Source organism: Loxodonta africana, chromosome 21 (genome assembly GCF_030014295.1).
Source record: "Loxodonta africana isolate mLoxAfr1 chromosome 21, mLoxAfr1.hap2, whole genome shotgun sequence".
Taxonomy (NCBI): domain Eukaryota; kingdom Metazoa; phylum Chordata; class Mammalia; order Proboscidea; family Elephantidae; genus Loxodonta; species Loxodonta africana.
In genome coordinates, this window is record NC_087362.1 from 31070050 (window position 1) to 31091983 (window position 21934).

The 21934-nt window shown below is 43.1% G+C and overlaps 1 protein-coding gene across 15 annotated transcripts; it reads right to left on the reverse strand.

Moving 5' to 3' along the window:
* Positions 1–257: 257 nt before the first annotated feature.
* On the reverse strand, positions 258–12602 carry MAP1LC3B (microtubule associated protein 1 light chain 3 beta). Of its 15 annotated transcripts, XM_064273682.1 has the most exons (5): positions 12476–12602; positions 11518–11562; positions 4932–4987; positions 3165–3271; positions 258–2077 (listed from the first exon to the last, which is right to left on the reverse strand). In XM_064273682.1, exons 1-5 carry the CDS (start codon positions 12513–12515, stop codon positions 1903–1905), a joined length of 423 nt encoding a protein of 140 aa, XP_064129752.1. In that variant the 5' UTR covers positions 12516–12602; the 3' UTR covers positions 258–1902. The 15 variants fall into 15 exon arrangements, 6 of the variants coding, with proteins under 6 accessions (XP_064129752.1, XP_064129755.1, XP_003418117.1 ...); XM_064273685.1 differs by lacking the exon at positions 11518–11562 and having other exon boundaries at positions 258–2074; positions 12476–12600; XM_003418069.4 differs by lacking the exon at positions 11518–11562 and having other exon boundaries at positions 12476–12599.
* Between the last annotated feature and the right edge of the window lie 9332 nt (positions 12603–21934).

Consider the following 21934-nt stretch of genomic DNA (forward strand, 5'->3'; position numbering starts at 1 on the left):
CCAGAACCCATAGGCCCCACACATCTACCCTCCTCCTGATACTCTGTGGCATGTCAACACAGTTCTCGGGAGAGTTATTGTCAAGGCGTGACCTGGTGCAGGGCCTTGCACGGTGAGGAAGGGGCCCTGAGAAGTCGCTGCGGCTACATCTGCAGTGTGCTCCAGCACCCCCAAACTAGCTTATGCGCTTGTTAAGAAAGTACAAGCAGTGCGTAGGACTGAAGCCTCAAACAAACACTGACCCCATTAAATTGAGCTTTGATGAGTTTTTCGTTGTGCCTTTATTCACCTTAGTTCATTAAAAATGTTTCAAAGATCCTATAAACAAAAATGACCACCTGCTGATGTCACAAATCACCCCTCTGGGCATGGTTTCTTTTTTTTTCCAAACAGTTGCTTATAGGAATCTTATCTATCACACAGTAGTTACAAGAATGTCAGATATAACGATGTATACAATCAAAACAAGACAAGCTGGTTAAGAATTTACATAATGTGGCAAAAATACACATATTAGAAGTGGGCACTGTGGACAGCCGCATGCAGGAGAAGGTCAAGGGAAGTGGAGCTCCGTTAGCGGCAGGGAGAGCGCCCATAGGGAAATTTTGCTTCCCCTCCGGCAGAGTGACGGTTACTGACAGGGATCCCACACACCTACATACACAAGGATAAGCTGAGACCTGCCACACAGTCTACAGGGACTGACTTTCAAGGATGCTCCCATGAAGCCAGTAAGTAGTAAACCCATGCAAGGAGAAGGAGGCATCAAGTCATTTGTTCTCAGGTGAACTCCAACGATACATAACTCCTGTCATTTGTGAACAGCTTATGTCTCCTTTTGCTACATTTTCCTCACAACTGACATGCACTTAGAACGGGGGGATCTTGGTGGTTTCACGTAATGGTGATCACTGAAGTACTCTTAAAAATGTGAGAATTTTTAATGACATTTTAGTCACAGTTAACATATAACATGGACTTAAGCTTGGTGGGGAGGGGTGCATCTGAATTATAATGCTTTCACATTTTAGCATTCTATATAGTTTCTACCACTGTCCTAAAGAATGGAATTGATATAACTGCGTATTTACCAAACCATTACTGGTTTGAGTTCTCAGATTGGAAAAAACCTAAAATAGAAAAAAATACCATTCCTTTCTCCTCTGGGGCTAGAACAAAATTATAAATTATTCAAGATTCCTATTAAGCTGTGGTGTTTTTCTATGTGTAACTGTCTAGAGAACAAACCAAAACAAACAGCTTGGTGTTTATTAAACTTTGTAACACTGGAAAAGAGTTGACTTTTGCTATTCTTCCTATAAGGAATCAGGAAGCTTGGACAGCAGCTCGGAGCCAGAGGTGTGTTTTTAATTTACCCCACTTTGTGCCACCTACTATGGCAAATGAGTTTTGGGGGCGCTATGCTTGACAACTGATGTGTTTGAAGATACTCTTGTGGAGATTTCTCTAATGGAGTAGAAAGCCTTCTGTAAAAAGTCTGCAGGCTCTCTGAACCTCAAGAGAAGACTGAGTGTCTCTCTGAAGGACTTTAAATTACTGCTCAGATTGCATGTTCCTACTGGGGAAAAGAGCATTGTAATAACTCCAAGATCTATTTTATTGGCAACTTACAATGCAAAGTATTTTATTTGTAAACTTCTAAAATTTGAAAACAAGATAGCCTAGGTTAAATAATAAAAGTTTTCTGAAGCTGAATGCGCTCATTTGGAGCTCAGTTTTGCTGCTTGAAAATACAAAAACAACTCCCTAAAAGTCCTAGGTGGGAACACTACTGCTTTGATGACCTGTGATTAGATGAACTGATCAATCTCAGTTGGTAACATCCCTTTTTTTCCCTCAATAAGGGTTTAAAAATTCTAGAATAGATGTGTTTTGCTAGCCTTACACGGTGGATTTCATTCCAAACGTCTCCTGAGAGGCATATACCATATACAGGAATCCATCTTCGTCCTTTTCACTTTCATACACTTCAGAAATGGGTGTAGAGACGCTCACCATGCTGTGTCCGTTCACCAATAGGAAGAAGGCTTGGTTGGCATTCAGCTGTAAGCGCCTTCTATTGAAAGAAAACAACGGGAAGAAATATTGACACATCAGTACAATTTACACACCCTAGTATCCAGAATGGAGCACTGTGCCTCCCTCTAGGTTTTTATGAAGATTTTATGCGGTGGGTGGTCTTGTTTCCAGGCTAGTTCTCCATGTTTCACTGGTACACTGTATCACCTATTAACCTTGAGGAGTAAACGAGGCGGTGGATCACAGCACTCTTGTTGATGGCACTGCCCTGAAATGATCACATCTGAAATGCAAGGGAGCACTGTAGCTCATGCACATTCCCACCCTTGCCTGGCCTGATCACATCTCAAGCTGTGGAAGAAGGGAAAAGTAGAGACTTTCTTTCTAATTCATGTTAGAACTATCTTCTTGACCTGGATAGTGGACAATTTTCTTTGTAGTACATGATCTAAATGTAGAGTGTAACATAAAGAACAGTAAGACAGTCACAAAAAGGTCTGTCTAATGTTTTATATACGGAGTGTGTGTGTGTATCACCTACCCAGATTGATATAAAAACGCATAAAGATTTTGTAAATGCTGCTTCTGGCAAGATAAAGTATATGCCCTACTGAGGATGAATCTCATATTCTAAAGCACAGGAAATTTTCTGTGATTATATTCATGGTAAGTATTAGCTGTAATCAATGACAGATAACCCTATGGCACTACTGAGGCCATCTTTAAACTCGTATTCTTTCTGAACAGCAGTAGTGTCTAATGTGAGAAAAATAGTTCACAATATAATTTAAAAACTATTCTAAGATCTAGGCCAGTGTAACCTGCCATTGTAGCGTCTGCAATTCTACTTTGCTAATTTTACTGTATAAAACTTTAGTAACTTCTCACTTTTCTGATAAAGAAGAGACCACATCTAGGCTGAATAATACGAATGAATACAGATGGGACACAAGGTCCAGCAGGTAAGAAATATAAACTTCAGAAACGAAGCAATTTATAGATCTCTAGTTTTACTGAACTTGCATAGACTTTAACCAGAACTGCACTAAAAACGTCTCTGTAAGTCTGATAAAGAATGAGAAGGTGCCCAAAGGACAAACAAAGCACAACAGGTGATTCAATACCTGATTATTTTGATGAGTTCACTCATGTTGACGTGATCCGGCACAAGGAACTTGGTTTTATCCAGGACAGGAAGCTGCTTCTCTCCCTTGTATCTTTCTATTATCACCTAGAAAAAGAAGCCAGAAAAGTGGTAACACTTCTGCTGATTTTTTAACAGTGAAAATGCCTCCCATGTTGTACCTGGCACATACCAAAATGGGATTAAAAACCAGCACATTCCTTAGTCTCCTTAGAGCTGTCTTGTGAAGAGTGCTCGTTTATCAGCTGTTTGGCTGGCTATTTATTTCCAGCTATGAGCATGTGCCTGCAAAGAGACACAGCAGTACTCCAAGCAAAGAAAAACCTGAAAATTACTTAGTAATTTTCTCCTGCAAAGTACAGGTGGACCAGCATTATTCTGGAAGGTTCTGTGGTGAAGCTCTGGTCCTAAAGGGCATGGTCTGAGAACCACGCTGGCTCAACAGGAGAGACCAGGCTGGGGAGAAGGAAAAGCCGAAAAAGCACCCAATTACTTCAAACCTTGTACAACGTTAGTGGATATTTTTTAAAATGTTATTTGCTTGCTTCTTAAAAGCGCCAGGGAACACATGGTCTATTAATAGGTAGAAGGTCTCTGAGATGTAGCCCCCTGACCACACTCAAAGGACTCTACCCAGAAGGCTCACCCCCTGGGCCACAGAATGACCCCCAAGTGCAAAGACAGGCTGTGAACTATCCAGCCAGGCCAGTGAAATCAGAGAACACCACACTTTTTACTGTAGATTCAGTTGTGAAATGCCAAGCAGACAGATCTTTGCTCCTTTTATGCTCTTCAAAGCATCAACACGACCAGCTCAACAATGCCACTGCAATGCCGGCATCTCAGATCTTCCTCCCCCTTTCTCTGGGGCATGATAACCAGTCAGAAAGCCAAAAGCTAAGTTTCCACAGAATTTAGTGGTGGAATTTCTTTCCAAGTGGTCTGCAGAATTAGGAAGAGGTGATTTCAGCTAACATTAAGTGACTACCATGTGCCCAGAATTATGCAAATCTTTTAACACCCATAGGGGTGGGATTTTCTTTCCATTTTGCAGATGAGGAAGCTGCAGCTCCTTGCACAATTTCAATAAATAGCCTAAGGTCACTTAGAAATAACCTCAAACCGAGGACTTGACTTCAGCTCTGTCTGAAAACAAAGGTAGGTTCTTCTGAACCATTTCTCTCTAGGCCTGATGGTTGGGAGGAAGCCATGAGCTAGCCTCAGCAAGTAGCGTCTGACGCCCCTGCATGTGACAAGAAAGAGCAGAGTCATCTCCACCTCCTGCTTTTTAAAAAAGCCAAGTCTAAGAAGAGACTTCTTTGGGGCACCTACTCAATTCAAAGTCAGGCAGCCTTGACCTGCAGTGATGTTCACATTTTGAGCACTACTGAACCTCACAGCAGTCATCTCTGCTTCCTTGAACCAAATACTTCCTTCCATTATTAAAACACTAACAGTTCTAGCCCCTGACCCCTTTCCTCCCAAATGAATACATTTGATTTGTGAAGTGTGTAACATTAAGGCAGCAAATGCAGAGAAAAGAGTGATTAAATATGGATAGAGGGGAAACTGATCTCTTCTAAAAGTTACTTTAAAAAACAAAACTGTAGATTAAGACATCTCAACCCAAGGTCCCGCACTGGCACATGGTGTTGAAGAGTCTGCGTACTCCTCCGGAGGCCCCTGTAGGGTGGTTCTAGGTCAACGGTGCTCTCTCCTGCTGTAACAGAGGGCTGAGGCTACCTACCGGGATTTTGGTAGGATGCTGCTCTCGGATAAGTCGGACATCTTCCACTCTTTGTTCTGCAAAGAAAGGAAAAAAGATATGCATTATGATGGGCCGGACAGCTCTTTCCTGCATTTCCACTGGACAGTTCCATGTCTGAACTCAGGCGTCCTGAGCCGTGGCGCAACTAAGCAGTGAAGGCATCTTTCCCAGAATTCAGAGCCATCAAACACGAACATTTCATATCTGACGATGTTGGTATCTAAGTCCAAGGCAAAGTAGCAAAGCATATGGAAACCAAGATGTGATTACCTGATCTCTCAGGTGGTCTAACACAAGGCCAGAACACCAGAGTTCCTAGTTAAGGGACTGGGACCCTGGGTTGGCAGTCTCAGATATGGTCCGGAAATTAACTGGGTGGGATGGACAACGAATCGTTTCTCCAAGGACTTCTACCACTCATAATATTCAGGTCAATTTTTATGAATTTGACATAATTTGTTAAGTTAGTATAGGAATTCATTATAAACCACAGGCTGTTCAATACAATTTTCTTTCTTCTTCCAGCTTTTCAATGACAACACGCCTGAGAAAAGAAAGTATCCAAGAAGAGAAAATGATTATGGAAAGAATGCTGTTGTCTGAGTTGTCAATCATTTTGCTCAGTGCCTAAAAGCAAAGTTTAAATCACAAAGTCTACTGCTGAGTACTTTTCTGAGAATATCTCCCGATTCCCCTTTTTAACATCATCAATCATTTATGTTTCCAACAATTGTACTAGGCTCTAGGGAATACAGGAAAACAAGCCCAGTCCTGTTCTCGACAAGCTGACAATTAGTTGGAGAGGCATGTCATACACAGGGCGATACACATCTATATAATTTAGACAGCTATGTTGTCTAAAACTTTCTACCAAAATATTAATAAAAGCACCTTGACTTACTGTGTAGGATACATTTCTCACGGTTGGCAAATAAATTATCAAAGTCACGAACTTCCTGAGAAGGTGCTTGTCCTGGTGCTTCCAGGAAAAAGATGCTATGAACTATATGGATGTGAATTTATTCTAGTATTGCTGCCAATTTCATTTGTGTTTTTTTAAAAAATGTTTAGCATCATCTTTCAAAAAAAGGATTGAAAGAATCTCATGATATCCAAACACAGCCAGATAGGCTCTATGCTCCCACCCAAGGTTTTTTTTTCTTTACATCGGCTTCTAAGACATGCAAATCTCTACGTAGACCAAGAGGCACTCATTGAAACAGAACGAGGGGATACTGCGTGGTTTAGGATCCGGAAAGGTGTGCAACAGGGTTGTATTCTTTTACTAGAACGCAGCATCAGGATTGGAGGAAGACTTACTAACAACCTGTGCTATGCAGATGACACAACCTTGCTTGCTGAAAGCAAAGAGGATTCAACAAAGCACTTACTGATGAATATCAAAGACTACAGCCTTCAGCATGGATTGCACCTTAACATAAAACAAAAATCCTCACAAATGGACCAATAAGCAACATCATGATAAATGGAGAAAATACTCAAGTTGTCAAAGATTTCATTTTACTTGAATTTACAATCAAAGCCCATGGAAGCAACAGTCAAGAAATCAAACCATTCACTTAAAGCACAGTAAAAAAAAAAAAAAAAAAGAAGAAGAAGAAAGAAATCAAACCATGTATTGCACTGGGCAAATCTGCTTCAAAAGACCTCTTTAAAGTATGAAAAAACAAAGTTGTCATCTTGGGGACTAAGGTGTGCCCAACCAAGACACGGTTATTTTCAGTCTCCTCAGATGCATGCAAAAGCTGGACAAGAAGGAAGACTGAAGAAGAACTGATGCATCTGAATTATAGTGTTGGTGAAAAATACTGAATATACCATGGGCTGCCAGAAAAAACAAATCTGTCTTGGAGGAAGTACAGCCAGAATGCTCCTTAGAAGAGAGGATGATGAGACTTCGTCTCACTCTGGACATGTTATCAGGAGGGACCAGTCCCTGAAGAAGAACATCATGCTTGGCAAAATACAGGGTCACCGAAAACGTGGAAGACCCTCAATGAGATGGACCGACAGTGGCTGCAACGATGAGCTCAAACATAGTAACAACGATTGTGAGCATAGCTCAGAACTGAGCAGTGCTCTGTTCTGTTGTACACAGGGTTGCCATTAGTGAGAGTTGACTCAGTGGTACCTAATAACAACAACAAGACAAATTACTAAGTTTAAACATATTTGCTATAGACCAAGAAGATTACAAACTCATAGATTTCTACCAGTACGTATTCCTATTCAATAAATGAGGATAAATATAAAATGTATCTCATCCTTTGAGTATTAAGACTTCTATTTAAAGTCATGAAAACCTAAGACGGCAATATACCTTTTAGTATCTTTTGATTAAAGAAAGAACAAGCAAAAATTATGAATTTAGTAGGGTTTCTAAATAAATGTTTATTTTTATCATCTTACAGAAGCTGGAAAAGGCTCTGCTTTAAGCTCTTTGAGATGGAGAAAAAAAAGACTCCTTTCTTTCCAGGGTGAGCCCTGGCCTCAGGTAGTTCTGAAGGCTGAAGCTATAATAGCCCTCTCCTTTGGGAGTGTCTCCTTAGGGTCCCTCTTCTTACCCCTCCCAGCTTTAAGGTCTCTCCCTAGGGCAGCTACCCAACCCCAGAAAAGGTGCCCTGCAACCCAGACTTAACTACCAACCCTCATCATCATAAAATCTTCCATTTCATCAGTGTAGATTATTTCATGGCTAAGGCAGTCCCCGGGTTATGCAGATACATTCCTAAGTATGTCTTTTATCTGGATTTATCCCCAAAATACATAAGGCACAAAAGGGAAAGATAAGAATGATTACTTTTATTAAAAGTGGGACCACTGGGGCATGAAGAAGACAAGTGACTTTTTTAAGGTAACAGAGTAGCACCAAAGTCCTGTAGGAAGGTCGTTAAAGTCTAGGCCGGTTGCAAGGAAAAACCAGATAAGCCTGGAGAAATTGAGAATATACAGTATATGCTGACACCTCACTTTTTTTTTTAATTAGATAGCTGTTTTCACAGGGTACTGAAGGCATTACCAATGCAGAACAATGGCCCATAAGAGCAATTATTTCCTCAACGCGGTAATTATCTGTTTACTATTTCTGCCTCAACAGACTACCAACTAAAGGGCACGGACCCACCTCTACAGCTCAGCATGTTGTTGGGTACCGCCAGTGGATTCCTACTTATAGCGACCCTGAAGGACACAGTAGAACTGCCCCACAGGGTTTCCCAGGCTAAAATCTTTACAGGGAGCAGACTGCCAAGTCTTTCTTCCGTAGAGCTGCTGCTGGGTTCAAACCGCCAACCTGTATGTTTGTGGCTGTGTGTTTTAACCACTGTACCATGAGGGCTCAGCACAGAGGGTCTGGTATTAAAAAAAGAAACCAAACCCATTGCCTTTGAGTCGATTCTGACCCTGTAGGACAGAGCAGAACTGCCCCGCAGGGATTCCAAAGCTGTAATCTTCACAGAAGCAGACTGCCACATCTTTCTCCAGAGGTTCAAACCAACGACCTTTCAGTTAGCAGCCAAAAGCTTTAACCACTGCGCCATTATACGGTTAAGAAGCAAATCAATACTGAAAAATGGAAACAAATACTGCTCTAAATGTCTATCAAGATATACTCCCCCAGATTCCTTTTCGTCCTGCCTCTAAGAACCCTTATAAGCCTTGCAAACAAAGAGGTGATAGGCACTTAAGGTTTCTTAGTTAACCAATATCTCACTTGCAAAGCTGCTTTGAGATTTCATAGGCCATTTAAAATAAACCTTTATGTACACAGATTTTCCAGGATTTATTCTACTTATTTAGACCAACATATAAACTTCCCCTAAGACATGCAGACACTATGGTTATTAATGAAGCAGCTCAAGGCCTAAGTTTACTATCCTCAATAAAATTCCACAGGAAGTATCTGGGGGACTGATCTGTTATGAAACAAACTGAAGGCATCCCAGAAGAAAACTGAGTGAAACTTTGACACCGAGAGGACCCAATCCAAAATTACGTGCATGTATATAATTTTTGAAGCTTATGAGTTTTCAAAAACATTTGCAAGGATACACTATCCCTCTTGACTCACAATCTTGGTCCACTTCATAGAGCTGGAAATGATGGCTATTCGAGGTTGGAAGAATCCACACCATTTTGCTCCTCCATTATCTTCTGTTAGAGGTTAAAGGTACCAGTCCAGGCTCTGCCACTAGGTGGACCATGACCTTCACCTCTCCAGGCCCCACTGGTTTTCTTCAGGTACAAAAGGAAGAGGTTGTTGAGGGTGAACTCTAACATCGGTTTCAATGTTAAGGATGCTCTCAAGCCCCCCGCCCCGGGGGGAGGGAACATCAGCATAGTTAGGTGCACTTTTTCGTTAACCTTAACCTCACTTACTTGGCAACAGAAAGAACCGTTCGAGTTTAACTGAGGCTAGTATTGAGCTGCATAAACACGTTCTCTCAAAGAATTATCTCCCTCATGTACTGTGCTACAAATCTCTCCAAATTGTCAGAGCTGATAGTCAAGGTTTACCATAATGAGGAGCAAGGAAAGGCAGGAGCCATTAAATGATACTTGATATTTTTCTGCAAGATGACTCCTGAGATCTTTAAAAAGAGAAAGGTGAGCCTGCAAACACAGTATGATGGGGGCCAGGGGAAGGCGTTCCTGCCTGTTCACCTCCAGGGCCACTTTTGGGTTCCAGGCCAATTCCTTGTTCTACTGTGTAGTCTTTTCTTGCTCTCACCATCTACTTTCCTTACAGATTATGGCAGAATAACCTAAAAATACCTAAGGAAAAGGCAAATACAGTTTCTTTCAAGAGGAAAAGGGCATCTTTCCCATATGACTGTCCCCAGTTAATTTTCGAATCCATGAGTCAATGGCTCGTTACCAGTGGTTTAATGGTATGCCAGTCCTGTTTATGCCTCTGGACTTCACAGATAGCATGTTATTCCAGTTCTCATGTATTTAGTGACAAGGTGGGTCTTTTCTGAAATGCATGGAGCTCAGCAGACCAGAGCTGGAGACTCAGGGTTGCACAAGCTGAACATTCTATTAGGTGATGCTCCCCGGATGTGTTAGTTTGGTAAACTTTCGCCTTTTTAAAAATTTATTTCTGTGAGATAAGGCTTGCAAGCATAATTATGGCTTTTTGGTGTGATAGTTAGGGAGCCCTGATGGGTTTGTTTTGATTTTTCAGTGTCATATTTGGAAAACTAGAGGGTCCGCATGTAATCTAGCCGGAAGATGCCTGCAAAAAGCTCTCTGGTTCTTACCGTTGCATTTGTTATACCACAGATCAGTGGTGCCAGAGCGGCGCTTGCCTTTTTGGTGGCTCACATTACCAAATCATACTTCTCAAAATCCCTATTAACCAACCCCCAAACCCGCTGCCATCAAGCCAATTCCAACGCATAGCGACCCTACAGGACCGAGTAGAACTGCCCCATGTGGTTGCCAAGGTGGATTCAGACGGCCGACCTTTTCGTTAGCAGCCAAATGCTTAACCACTATGCCACCAGGGCCCCAAAATCCGTATTACCCACCAAAAATTTAAACACATTCTATTAGTAATTGTGCATTCCAATACTGAAAACACATGCCGTCAAAGAATTTTTTAAAAAACAAAAATTTGGTAATGAAAGAGTTTTCAAGCATAGCCTTCACTGTGTCTAATTCAAACACTAAGGTTACAAAGTATGAGCTGGACTTGTCACAGATTCAGAATGTCCCACTCTAAATGGGGTCTAAGCAACAACTACTATGGCAGCATCTGACACCATTAATTGTGATGGTCATATTTTGGCTACCGTCCTGGGTGGATTTATTACCTGTGACTGAGGCTGCTGACAGGAAGACTGGAGAGAGATCTGAGAGCATGCTGGTATTTGGGAACCTACCTAAAAGATGCAATCCGCCGATTTTTCTGCTATTAATCTGGCAACCCTAAGTCACAACCAAGGAGCCCTGGTGGCGGAAAAGCAAGCAGGGGAGCGAATGGAAGCCAGATACAACAGCAAATCTACTTCAAATGCTGCTCTCTGAGGACTCCATAAAATCTAAACAAATTTAAGAGTTCATTAAGGTCACTAAAGAGAAAATTTCCAACAAGAAAAGGCACATTTAAGCCTTGCTAACCAACAAACTGCCTCAGGAGGCTGCTTAAAAAGATAAGCTCAGCAGGCCAAAGTAAATTTTCAATTACTGAGGCTTCTCAGGCACAAGATACCAAACAACTATCAATAATAATGAGATCTGCAAACCACGTCCAAGCTCAAATGAATGCTAAGTTCTTTCTAGACTCCAAGCAACTAGATAAGAGTAAACAGTATCACTGTTGAAACTCCTAAAGATTACCACAGGAAGTTTTTTGTGCACTGAATAAACACTAAAGTACTCCCTTACTATACCTGTAACTCCTAAAACTGTTACCAACAAGTCCTACAAAACAGATATCCAAAGACTGCTGCAACCGTTACTCTGAAATTTTCTCAATAAGCTTTTTCACGTCATTCTCCTTTGTGTACTGGAGGTGTAAACATTATGATGATGGCCTTACTTTCATTTTCAATCAAATGCCAGTAACCACAGTTGAGTTTCTCATCTAAAAGGCAAGAAAATTGATTTATTACTGGGGTGAAAGTAAGCATATAATTCTAAGCCAATATGAAAGACACCCAAGTCCCCCCTGTGCTACAAGTAAGAATTCTAAATACCGAAAATCACATGCCCCCGGGCGATATCCGGTCTCCCCTGGGAGAGGCAGCTGCCTGCCAAACCGCACTTGCAGGGAGTTCGCCCGTTTTTACTCCTTCCCTCAGTTAAGGTATCGACTTTATATGTGATCACCTGTGATCAGTAAGAATTTTTCTTTTTAGTTAATAAAACTGAACCTGACGGTGGTTCACTTGCCGCCTGGGTACCCCCCCTTCGAAACAGAGCTGTCATGTCAGAAGCTTAGCGTCCAGGGCTCCGGGGCCCCCGGTCCTGTCTGCGGCTCCCAGAAGCAGGGCACCTCTCCAACGAGCCTGCACCTCTGCTGGCGACGGCAACCGACCACAGCAGAGAGGAGAGCGGGCCTTCAACCCGCGGAGCCCCACCCGTGCGGGCCAAGTCGACCCAGCCCCGGCCCGCGGGCCTCCCCCGGACAGGCCGAGCTCGAGGCGCGGTCTCCCCCGTGGGCTGTAGGCCGTTTGGGACCCACACCCTCAGGGAGTCCGTCCAAGCCCGGAGCGGCCGGCCCACGGCCGTTTACATAACACAGGACCACGGGCGAGCTCTCCGGCTGCTCCTCCGTCCTCCAAAGGGAGCCTGCCGGCGGCACGAACGGACGCAGCCTCCGGCCCCGAGCGCCCTCCAGAGCGCGGCCCGGGGCTGGACGCCGGGCGGGCAGGGGCCGCCTCCTTGGCCGGGCAGCGTCCGCCCGGCCGCGAGCGGGATCGGGGCTGGGGCCGGGGTCCCCGCTCGGCCCCACGGTGCCTCCGCGCGCCCGCCCGCCCGCCCGCCGCGATACCCACCGAAGGTACGGCGCTGCTTGAAGGTCTTCTCCGACGGCATGGCGAGGGACGGCGGCGGCGGCGAGGCTGAGGGTCTCGGCGGCGTCTGGCGCTGGCTCCGACTCGGACGACAGCGACTTCCCTTCTGTCTCCTCAGCCTGCAGCCGGGTCAGGTGACCAGCGGCGCGTCATGGGGGCGGGGCCGGCGGCCGGCTCGGGCCGACGCCATGGCGGGCGTGGCGGAACCCGCCGGCCGCGCGCAACGGTGAGGGCGGGGCCGAGGGCTCCGCGCGGCAGGGCGCGTGCGCAGAGGGCGAGGGCGAGTCACGCGCATGCGCTGACCCGCGCTGGGGGCGGGGCGGGGCTGGGCGGGGGCGGGGCCTTCTGGGGCAAGGCCGGGCACCTGAGGTGACTGCAGCAGGCCGCTGAGTCGCGGGGCATCCACGCCCTGCGGTCTCAGGAGACAGGCGGGTCGGCGGGTTGTTGACGCTTCGAGAGGGCCTCCGCCCGCGCCCTCAGGAAGCCCGCGTCGCCTGCTGGCTCGCGGTTGAGAAACCCCCTGAGGAGAAAGCACCGCCGGGCGCTTGGCCAGGGGCACTGACCGGCCCTGGGGGCAGCCGGGTGGTGCCCAGCCCTCAGGCCTCTCCCAGCCGCGCCGGGCCTCCCTCGGGTCCCCGCAGCTTCCCAACGCCTGGCCGTGACTGGGGGGCCTGGGGGGTGCAGACCACACTGAGTGTCACTGTCGGACGGGGTGACATCAGAATGATTGTCTATCAGATTTTTGTGCCGTTTCAGAGAAATCCATTATTTTTTACTAAAATATCCCTGTAGCTATAATAACAAAAAGATTTTTTGGACGCCTAGCTTGCATGTATCCATATAGCTACAAGTCTAAAACTGCATGCTAAATGACGTTTTGAACCTTCTAAATGCATTAAAAAAAAAAAAAAAAGCTTTTTTTTTTAATGCTCCCTGGTAAGAGCTGCCAGCCGTTATCACCCAGTGACTGCTTGGAACCACGTGGTTTGTCTGCAGGCACTACAAGCACTGCTGTTGTTTTCCTTGCTGCCTGTGTTCTTAACAGTTGCTGATTCTGTCAAATTTTCTGGTGTTTTAGCTACAATATTATGGTAATTGGAGCCCTGATGGCACTGGCTAAGAGCTCAGCTGCTAACCAAAAGGTGAGCAGTTTGAATCCACCAGCTGCTCCTTGGAAACCCTAGGTGGCAGTTCTACTCTGTCCTATACCCAGACCCCTATAGGATTGCTATAAGGCAGAATGACTGGATGACAACGGGTTTGGGCTTTTTTTTTTTTAATTGTGGTATTATTTGTAAACCTATATCAATAACCTTTTGAAAAAAAGTAGTAAAGGAAAAGGAGTGACATACAGGAATTACAATTTACAAGTAACAATACAAACCACATTACAAAGATTATAGTTTGGTACTGGAGGAGGTCCATGGGGAGGTGACACCAACCCTAGTGACATCACTGTCTTGAAGGCTGCACCACTGATCAGGGACTAGCTGGGCACCTACGGCCCTCAGGGTGAGCTCTGGGGGAAAGTGCAGGCAAATACCCCGAGGCAAGACTAGTCTCTGTCTTTGGGTACCGTCTCAGGAAGTAATCCCAGGAGCCCTACAGCAGCCAGGACAACCCACAAAACGCCCATTGCCTCCTAGGCAGAGGAGCCAGGCCAATCTTAACATCTCCCATTGCTTCCAGAGATAAGATTGTAAAATCCTCTCTCAGAGATTATCCCAGAGACAGAACCTGGCAAGGTTGCAGAGAGGATTAGAAGAGATAGGGTGGAGCTAGGTCAACTTTAGTGAGGGCTGGCTTTTTTTTATCAGCAGCTCCCACAGCCTCCTTCCCAAACACAAAGTAATGTGTTTGAGGTAATGTGAAAGAGGTTTGTTTACCAGGGTTTCCAACCAGTTCACAGCCAAGGTGAACAAGGGCAGTTTATGTGTTACATAGCAACCAAATCTGTTGCCCAGTGAATTTTGAAAAGGACTTCGCTTCCTATCTTTGCTTTTGGCAGTCCCAGCAGTCTGAACCAGGGCTTCCAACCGGTTTGGAATGGTTCGGTAATTACTGATATTAAACAAACGAGGGCAGCGTAGGAGTAGCATAGCAACCAAATCTGTTGCCCATTGGGATTTTATTATTATTATTTTTTTAAGAAACAAACAGCAGTGCCCCACTCAAAGATGGCGACTGACCGCAGCACTTTGAATGTATATTGCTCCCCACAGTCCTGCCAATAATCCAATCTCCTGCAGGGAACCCAAGTAGGAAACAAACATTGCCTCATGCGTGCAAAAGCTGGATAATGAATGAAGAAGGCCAAAGAAGAATTGATGCCTTTGAGTTGTGGTGTTGGCAAAGAATATTAAATATACCATGGACTGCCAGAAGAACCAACAAACGTGTCTTGGAAAAAGTACAGCCAGAATGCTCCTTAGAAGCAAGGATGGCAAGACTGTCTCATTCTTTGAACATGTTATCAGGAGGGATCAGTCTCTGGAGAAGGACATCATGCTTGGTAAAGTGGAGAGTCACGGAAAAAGAAGACTCTCAGTGAGATGAATTGACACCGTGGCTGCAACAATGAGCTCAAGCATGACAACAGTTGTGAGGATGGCGCAGGATCAGACAGTGTTTGCCTCTGTTGTACATGGAGTCACTGTGAGTCAGAAGCAACTCGATGGCACCTAACAAAAGGAAACAAACACAGGTGCCCTGCTTAAAGGCAGTGGCCTGGCCAATTGCAGCACTTTGAATGCCTGATGTTCTCCACAGCCTTGCCAATAATCCAATCTCCCACATCAGCCTCCTAAAACTTCCGGGTTCCCTGCAGGAGATTGGATTATTGGCAGGACTGTGGGGAGCAACACACGTTCAAAGTGCTGTGGTCAGTCGCCGTCTTTGAGTGGGCACTGCTGTTTGTTTGTTTGTTACTCAGGTTAAAATCCGGATGGGCAACAGATTTGGTTGCTATGCTACCCCTATGCTCCCCTCGTTTAATATCAGTAATTACTGAACCATTCCAAACCGGTTGGAAGCCCTGGTTCAGACTGCTGGGACTGCCAGAAGCAAAGTTAGGAAGGAAAGAAAAGTCCTTTTCTATGTCCCCAGGAGCTTAGTTTATGTTCCCTCATCTCCTCCTACTTGTGTCTGAACATCCCCTTTAAAGGCAGGGGCTGTTTGGAAGCGGCTTCCTAAACAAGAGGAAGCCTTTCCTGGGAATACAGTACATTGTTTCCAGGCCAGGGAATCCTGGCTCCCGAACGCGGGCTCGATGACACACAGCCACTCAGTTATCGTAGGATCGCTTCTGTATCCCCAGCAGAGTGCTCAGCCTGTACCTGGGGACAACATGCCACTGTTGACTCTGCAGTAGAAAATGCCACTGCTGTCAGTTTGATCGCATCAATGTCCCTGTCATGAGGACATCATGCCAAACAAGTGAAGCAGGTCTCAATCTGGGAATGGCTTCACAGCCCATCATGCCAAACAAGTGAAGCAGGTCTCAATCTATCTGGGAATGGCTTCACAGCCCATCATGCCAAACAAGTGAAGCAGGTCTCAATCTATCTGGGAATGGCTTCACAGCCCATCATGCCAAACAAGTGAAGCAGGTCTCAATCTATCTGGGAATGGCTTCCGGAGTAGCCAAGCTGCTTTTGAGTTAGTCAACCATACTTATTCCAGCCCTGTGGACTGATGAGGAATACTATTTCAACCTGAAAATAAATAGTATCTTTACTGCTTCCGTTTTATGAATACCACTGATTCAGGACATAGTGGTGGTTTCTCAGGTCTAAGTTTTTGTTTCTTTTAGTTGTTTTTGTACATCAAACTTGGCTCAGTGTTTTGTTTTTTTTTTTTTAAGGAAACTGCCCACTGGTAATTTCCATCACATGTTGCGGTAATTCAGATTGTTTAATAGAATCCTACCTTGGAGAAAGTCTGAGGATAATGATTTTCATCTTAAGGCCTCCATGTTGTTGTTAGGTGCCGTTGAGTCGGTTCCGACTCATAGCGACCCTGTGCACAACAGAACGAAACACTGCCCAGTCCTGTGTCATCCTTACAATCATTGTTATGCTTGAGCTCATTGTTGCAGCCACTGTCTGTGTCAATCCACCTCATTGAGGGTCTTCTGTTTTTCTGCTGACCCTGTAATTTGCCAAGCATGATGTCCTTCTCCAGAGACTGATCCCTCCTGAGAACATGACCAAAGTATGTAATACGCAGTCTCACCATCCTTGCTTCTAAGGAGCATTCTGGTTGTGCGTCTTCCATATTGAGCCTAATTCCTGTTGCGACATGATACTACAGTGACTTCTGGATGGTGCATAGAGTGTTATGATTTATACATTATCAAATCAGCCATGATGCATTACCTGCCCACCTTCACTGGTCTCTGCCGTTTTCATGGGAGGGAGATTTTCTAGTCTCTCAAGTACTGAATCTTGCTCATCTTTGCACCCTTCAGCCTTCCTACCACTAACTAGCTAAGCAACCTTGAGCCCGTAATGATTTTTCTGAGTCTCAGACTCATCAATTGTAAAAAAGAGAGTAATAATACTTCAGAACTCAAAGTGTTTTGTGAGGAGCAAAAGAAAGTTGTTTTGTAGAATATAAATCACTATGCGATGTTTAGTTATTAGTACTGTTATTTCCCATCTCAACTTCTGACAGACATGTCTCTGTATGAACAGCACTTGATTCTTTGGTAGTTTTTACTGTTGAATATCTAATACTTTGAAAGATTCCCATAGGCCCAAGCTTTCCTCTTTTCACTTTGTAAATGCATTTCTTATATGCCGTTTGACAAAGTAATGGATTGTACTAATAATATACATTATAAACTTGAAACATACAAAATATACTGAAATATTGTTCTCAAAGTAGTTTTAATACAGCTGGAATTTCTTTCTTTGTAAAGAAACGAAGTATTTCGTAGCATCTTGTAAAAATATTTCACACCACCAGAAAACTAATGTTACTTGTAGTGCTTTATTCTACCACTGTTTACACAAGAATATGGCATTTGTGCATATGACATTTTCTGTACTTTTTATTTTTTTACTCTTTTGGTTACCTTCTTTACCTTGAACATCTGTAATACTATATAGTTAGTAAAAAAGAGTACTTAAATGTTCTATCCGGTTTTCACAATACCAAAGAAAGGTCTTTATGCCCAGTTGTACCATCATGTGATCTAGGACAGAGTTCTTTGGAAGATGTCTGTGGCTTGGTTATTCTGTGAAAATTGAAAAAATGACAACCACCAAAAACAAAAACAAAAAACAGTAAACACTTACTATGTGCTTATCTTCTGCCAAACACAAAATTATCAATTTTGAAGTCTTAAAAGAGAGCAAGATTGAGCGGGGACTGTGTGTTGCTCTCTTCTGGATTTTTATAATATTAAATATTGACTGGTGAGTGCTTTCTTGGCTTGCTTGCTACTTTGTAAGAAATGTTTTTTTTTTTTTCCCCCCTCTTGCCGGGTAACTGTTCCAAAGGCAAGAAGAGAAGGGAAAATCAATATCTGGCATATGGAGGTGAGGGAAAGAGAAGGAGAGTCTCATATTTTCCTAGTCCCTGAGGCACCCATAGAGCTTTACCAAATCACCCAGGCCTTGGGCTCATTACCATGGGGATTAGCCTCAAGGGTTGTGGTAGCGATGGGGCAGGGTTCCTCTTTGTGTTTTTAACGAACGTGGCAGTTACAGTTCTTCGCCTAACCTCTAACTCCAACTTGAATCTAAAACCACATATCCCTACGTGTTTCTCAGAAAATAATCCAAAGCAGCTGAGGTATGAAGATGGCTGATAAGCATCATCTTCATGTGAGAACAGCTCATTCATATGCATTAGAAATGATATTTATGAAGTACAAATAATATAAAAAAATACAAACAAAACGTCAATGTAAACATGAACCTTTTGAAAGTATGCTTGAGTCTATGTGAAACATTTCGTGTGCCCTGAGATTGCAGTTTAATAGAAACGTGGTGAACAACAGCCAGGGCGGTAGATTAATATTATTCATGAATTATTTTAAGCTAGTTAATATTAGCATAGTATGATCTATTTTTAAACAAATAATATAAATCTCTATTACTCATCCTTGAAATAATCCATATAAACAGGATGGCAAAAACACGTTTTTCATCTTAAGTTCGTGTTTTCTCTAGGAACCTCATAGTGCTTTTAAACTATCAAATAATTATTCCTTCTTTGGGAAGCCAAGCAGTGTCAGTTTTAAATAAGTCTCACAATATTCCTTTACTCATAACATGAAATGACCGTAAGGAAGAAGGTATGGGGTAGGAAGGTAATGTAACTGCTAAAAATAGAGAATATGATGTTTAGCAATTATGATGTAACATGGTTGTAAGTCAGGCTGTCTAGATGCATTTATAAATCATTGCCCCCTCCCCGCCGCAGCACACAGCGCAGCAGAGCTATTTAGCCACACTCAACATGGAGGGCAAGTCATACAAAGGAGCGCGTTCAGCGCCCCAAGCCTTCTTGGCCGCACCCACCTCTCCGCTTTCTGATTGGAAGAGATGCCACACCGGCTTTGTTGTTCGGGCTACTATTGGCCAGCTGTCCTATCAGTCGTAGTGTTACGGCTTTGCTCTTCAGAACAAGTCGACAAACAAGTATTGCTCAAGAGAAGCACCCAGAGCTATTCCCAGGAAGGGTTCAGTCAGGAGGTTTTTGCAGTTGACAAGCTGACCTCAATAGATTGCAGTGTTTAGGAATGTCCTTACTGCGTTCTTAGGGGAATTAGTAGCATCCGAGAGAAAGCACTGTCCTCTTGAGGGTTTCCGCTCTGTTTCTGGGTTACAACTGCGGAAATCAGCTAACTAGTAACTAGTAAAAAAAAAAAAACAAAACTAGTACATGCGGTAAAATGACCATGAACCCTCCATATAATCTGAAGTTATTTCTGAAATGAGCGGATAACAACTGGTGGAAATGGCTGAGCTTTCAGGGCTTTTTGTTTGCTTCTAAACGAACTCGGAAAGCTTACTGTTTTCCCGGCTTTTGCCCCCTTATGGGACTGGGGAAGGTGTACAACTGTTGATGTTCCCTGGACCCTCTTGTTTTAAACTGTGAGCATCTTGCTTAGCCTTTGAATATTTTTCTTTTCTTTCCATTAGTGTGCTTTTTCCTTCCAAGCGGTGGGCAAGATGCTGTTTTCTAACATCTGGATTCTGAGGACCAGCACCCGTAAAGTTAACACGGTTTTCTGAAGTCCAAGAAATACTACTTTCAGTGACTTTTGAAGTAATGAACTTTGAGGCCAATCTGCTGTATAGTCTGTGTATTTCCTTAGATTTTACAGTCCTCCCTAACAAAGATTTCATTGTTGTAAAGCCTCCTTATAGTGTCAAAACAATCTTTTCCGTCTAGTGTTTCCTCATTTTACGACAAGTGCGTCTGCCTTGTTTTTCTTTGTGAGGGATGCAGTTCTGTACAAGGGATTGTAAAAATGTTTCAGGGACATATAAACTTTTCAGGGTTCAATGTGTAATAAACCAAAAAGCCCACTGCTGTCGAGTCAATACCAACTCATAGTGACCCATAAGGTTTCCAAGGCTGTCAATCTTTACAGAAGCTGACTGCTGCTACACCTTTCTCTCAGGGGTCAATTGGAGAGTTCCTTCCGCTTCCTTTCCACCAACATATATTACCCAAGTTCCCACAGCCGTTCTTTTCTTTCTATTCTGAAGATAAGCACTAATTCAATCCTTCAGCAGGTGGGTTATTGTAACAGCCTTCTGTTATTTCTGCTGTCAGTCTTTTCTCCTCTAATTCAGTGCTTTTTCAAGCTTGGTTATCACGTATCACCCTCATCTGCATTATTTATAGTTAACATTTTCTTTAAAATGACTCAGTTTTTACTTACAGTATTTAAAAGTAGCTTTGTCATAAGTAGTAACGTCCACGCAATCATAGATTTGATGTGCTGGCTACATTTTCAGTTATGCATATTGAATACTAAAACTATGAAATTAAAGTGTTCTCATCCCACATAAACTCGTTTTGCATTCCATTAATTTGCACACCCTTCTGCACACTGAAGCCTGAGTTGGCTCCTCACGCACCCCTTTCATCACTGTGCCATTTTCGAATTCAGAAAATGTCAAAGGCATTCTTGGCCCAAATTCATGAATTTTTAGTCTGGTGTTCCCGGAGTTCTGGATTCAATTTCTCCTCAGACCACTCCCGGACCTGAATGTTGCTCCAGTTCTTCTCTGGCCTACTGAGTTCCTTATCTCTGGGCAGTCATGCTCCTTCCTGCCTTTGTCCTTGCCATTGCCTTGCAAGCTCCTTGCCTTGCCTACAAGTTTGTCAGGAACAACTAGCTGTTCTCTCTTTCTAGAACGTTCTTCCTTCAAGTGTTCTCTTGGCTGATGCCAACCCATACTTTATTTTGTAAATGTCACTTCTTTAAAGATCTTTTCTCTGGTCTCTCTGCTATAAAATCTTGTTACAATCTTTACTTATAGCACTTACTGTAATTTTTAATTATGTATTTATCTGTGTGGTTATTTGTTTAATGGCTGCCTTACATACTAGACAGCAGGGTATCCAATGGAGGTGTTATTAGTTGGAACTACTAGTTCTCTATTTTATCCCCAGTACAGAGCATACTGCCTGGGACATATCAGGTGTGTAATTAATAAATGTTGATGCAATTAGTGACAACCATAAACATATATTCAGTGCATACATTTAGTATATGCGTGTTCCTCGTGCCTTTCTTGTAGTATCTTATTTGATCTTTCCAACTACTGCTTGGAATAGGTGTTATGTTTTGCTACAAATAAACTGCCTCTTGCAATTTGTAGATGTTACCATGTATTATTAGTCACATCTAATCCAGGGCTTCCCACCCACCTTTCTGAGGCTAGTAGTAGTATAGTAATCTCACCTTTAGCCTATATAATCTCTTTTTTCCCCTAGAATTTACCATATACTACCAATTTAATATTTAAACATTGTTATTTATATTTTCATGTCTTTTCTTATTATTCTTAATTATACAAGTAATATGTGAACAATTCATCAGTATTCATAGATTATGATTCATATATCTGTTAAAATATGTAAACAGTACAGATAAAACTAAAGTTTCTATTGATCACCATCCATTCTCCTCATGGTCCCAGAGATAATCAGTGTTACCTATTTGGTGTGTTTTCTTCCTGAGCATAAACATCCACATAGACTTACCTGCAGAAATACATATTTTCACATTTTTTTCTTCTTTTGCATACAACACATTTTTTTAACAGCCTAGTTGCACCGTCCAAATTATGAATGTAGAATAGTTTAACCATTCTTCTAAAGATGGAAATTTAACCAAATCGTTTTGACATTTTAATAAATTCTAAGCTCTTCTAAAGAAAAAAAAATTGTGTTTTATTAATCTTTTCACAC

What these genes read in the sequence shown, in the direction of transcription:
- MAP1LC3B (XM_064273681.1), bottom strand. Translation starts at nt 11,608, where the DNA reads ATGCTTACTTTCACCCCAGTAATAAATCAATTTTCTTGCCTTTTAGAT. An exon ending in GCATTTGATTGAAAATGAAA is followed by an intron (nt 4,988 to 11,517) that starts GTAAGGCCATCA and finishes CTTTCTTTGCAG; the next exon opens with AACAAAGAGTGGAAGATGTC. An exon ending in AGCATCCTACCAAAATCCCG is followed by an intron (nt 3,272 to 4,931) that starts GTAGGTAGCCTC and finishes TTCTTTTTCTAG; the next exon opens with GTGATAATAGAAAGATACAA.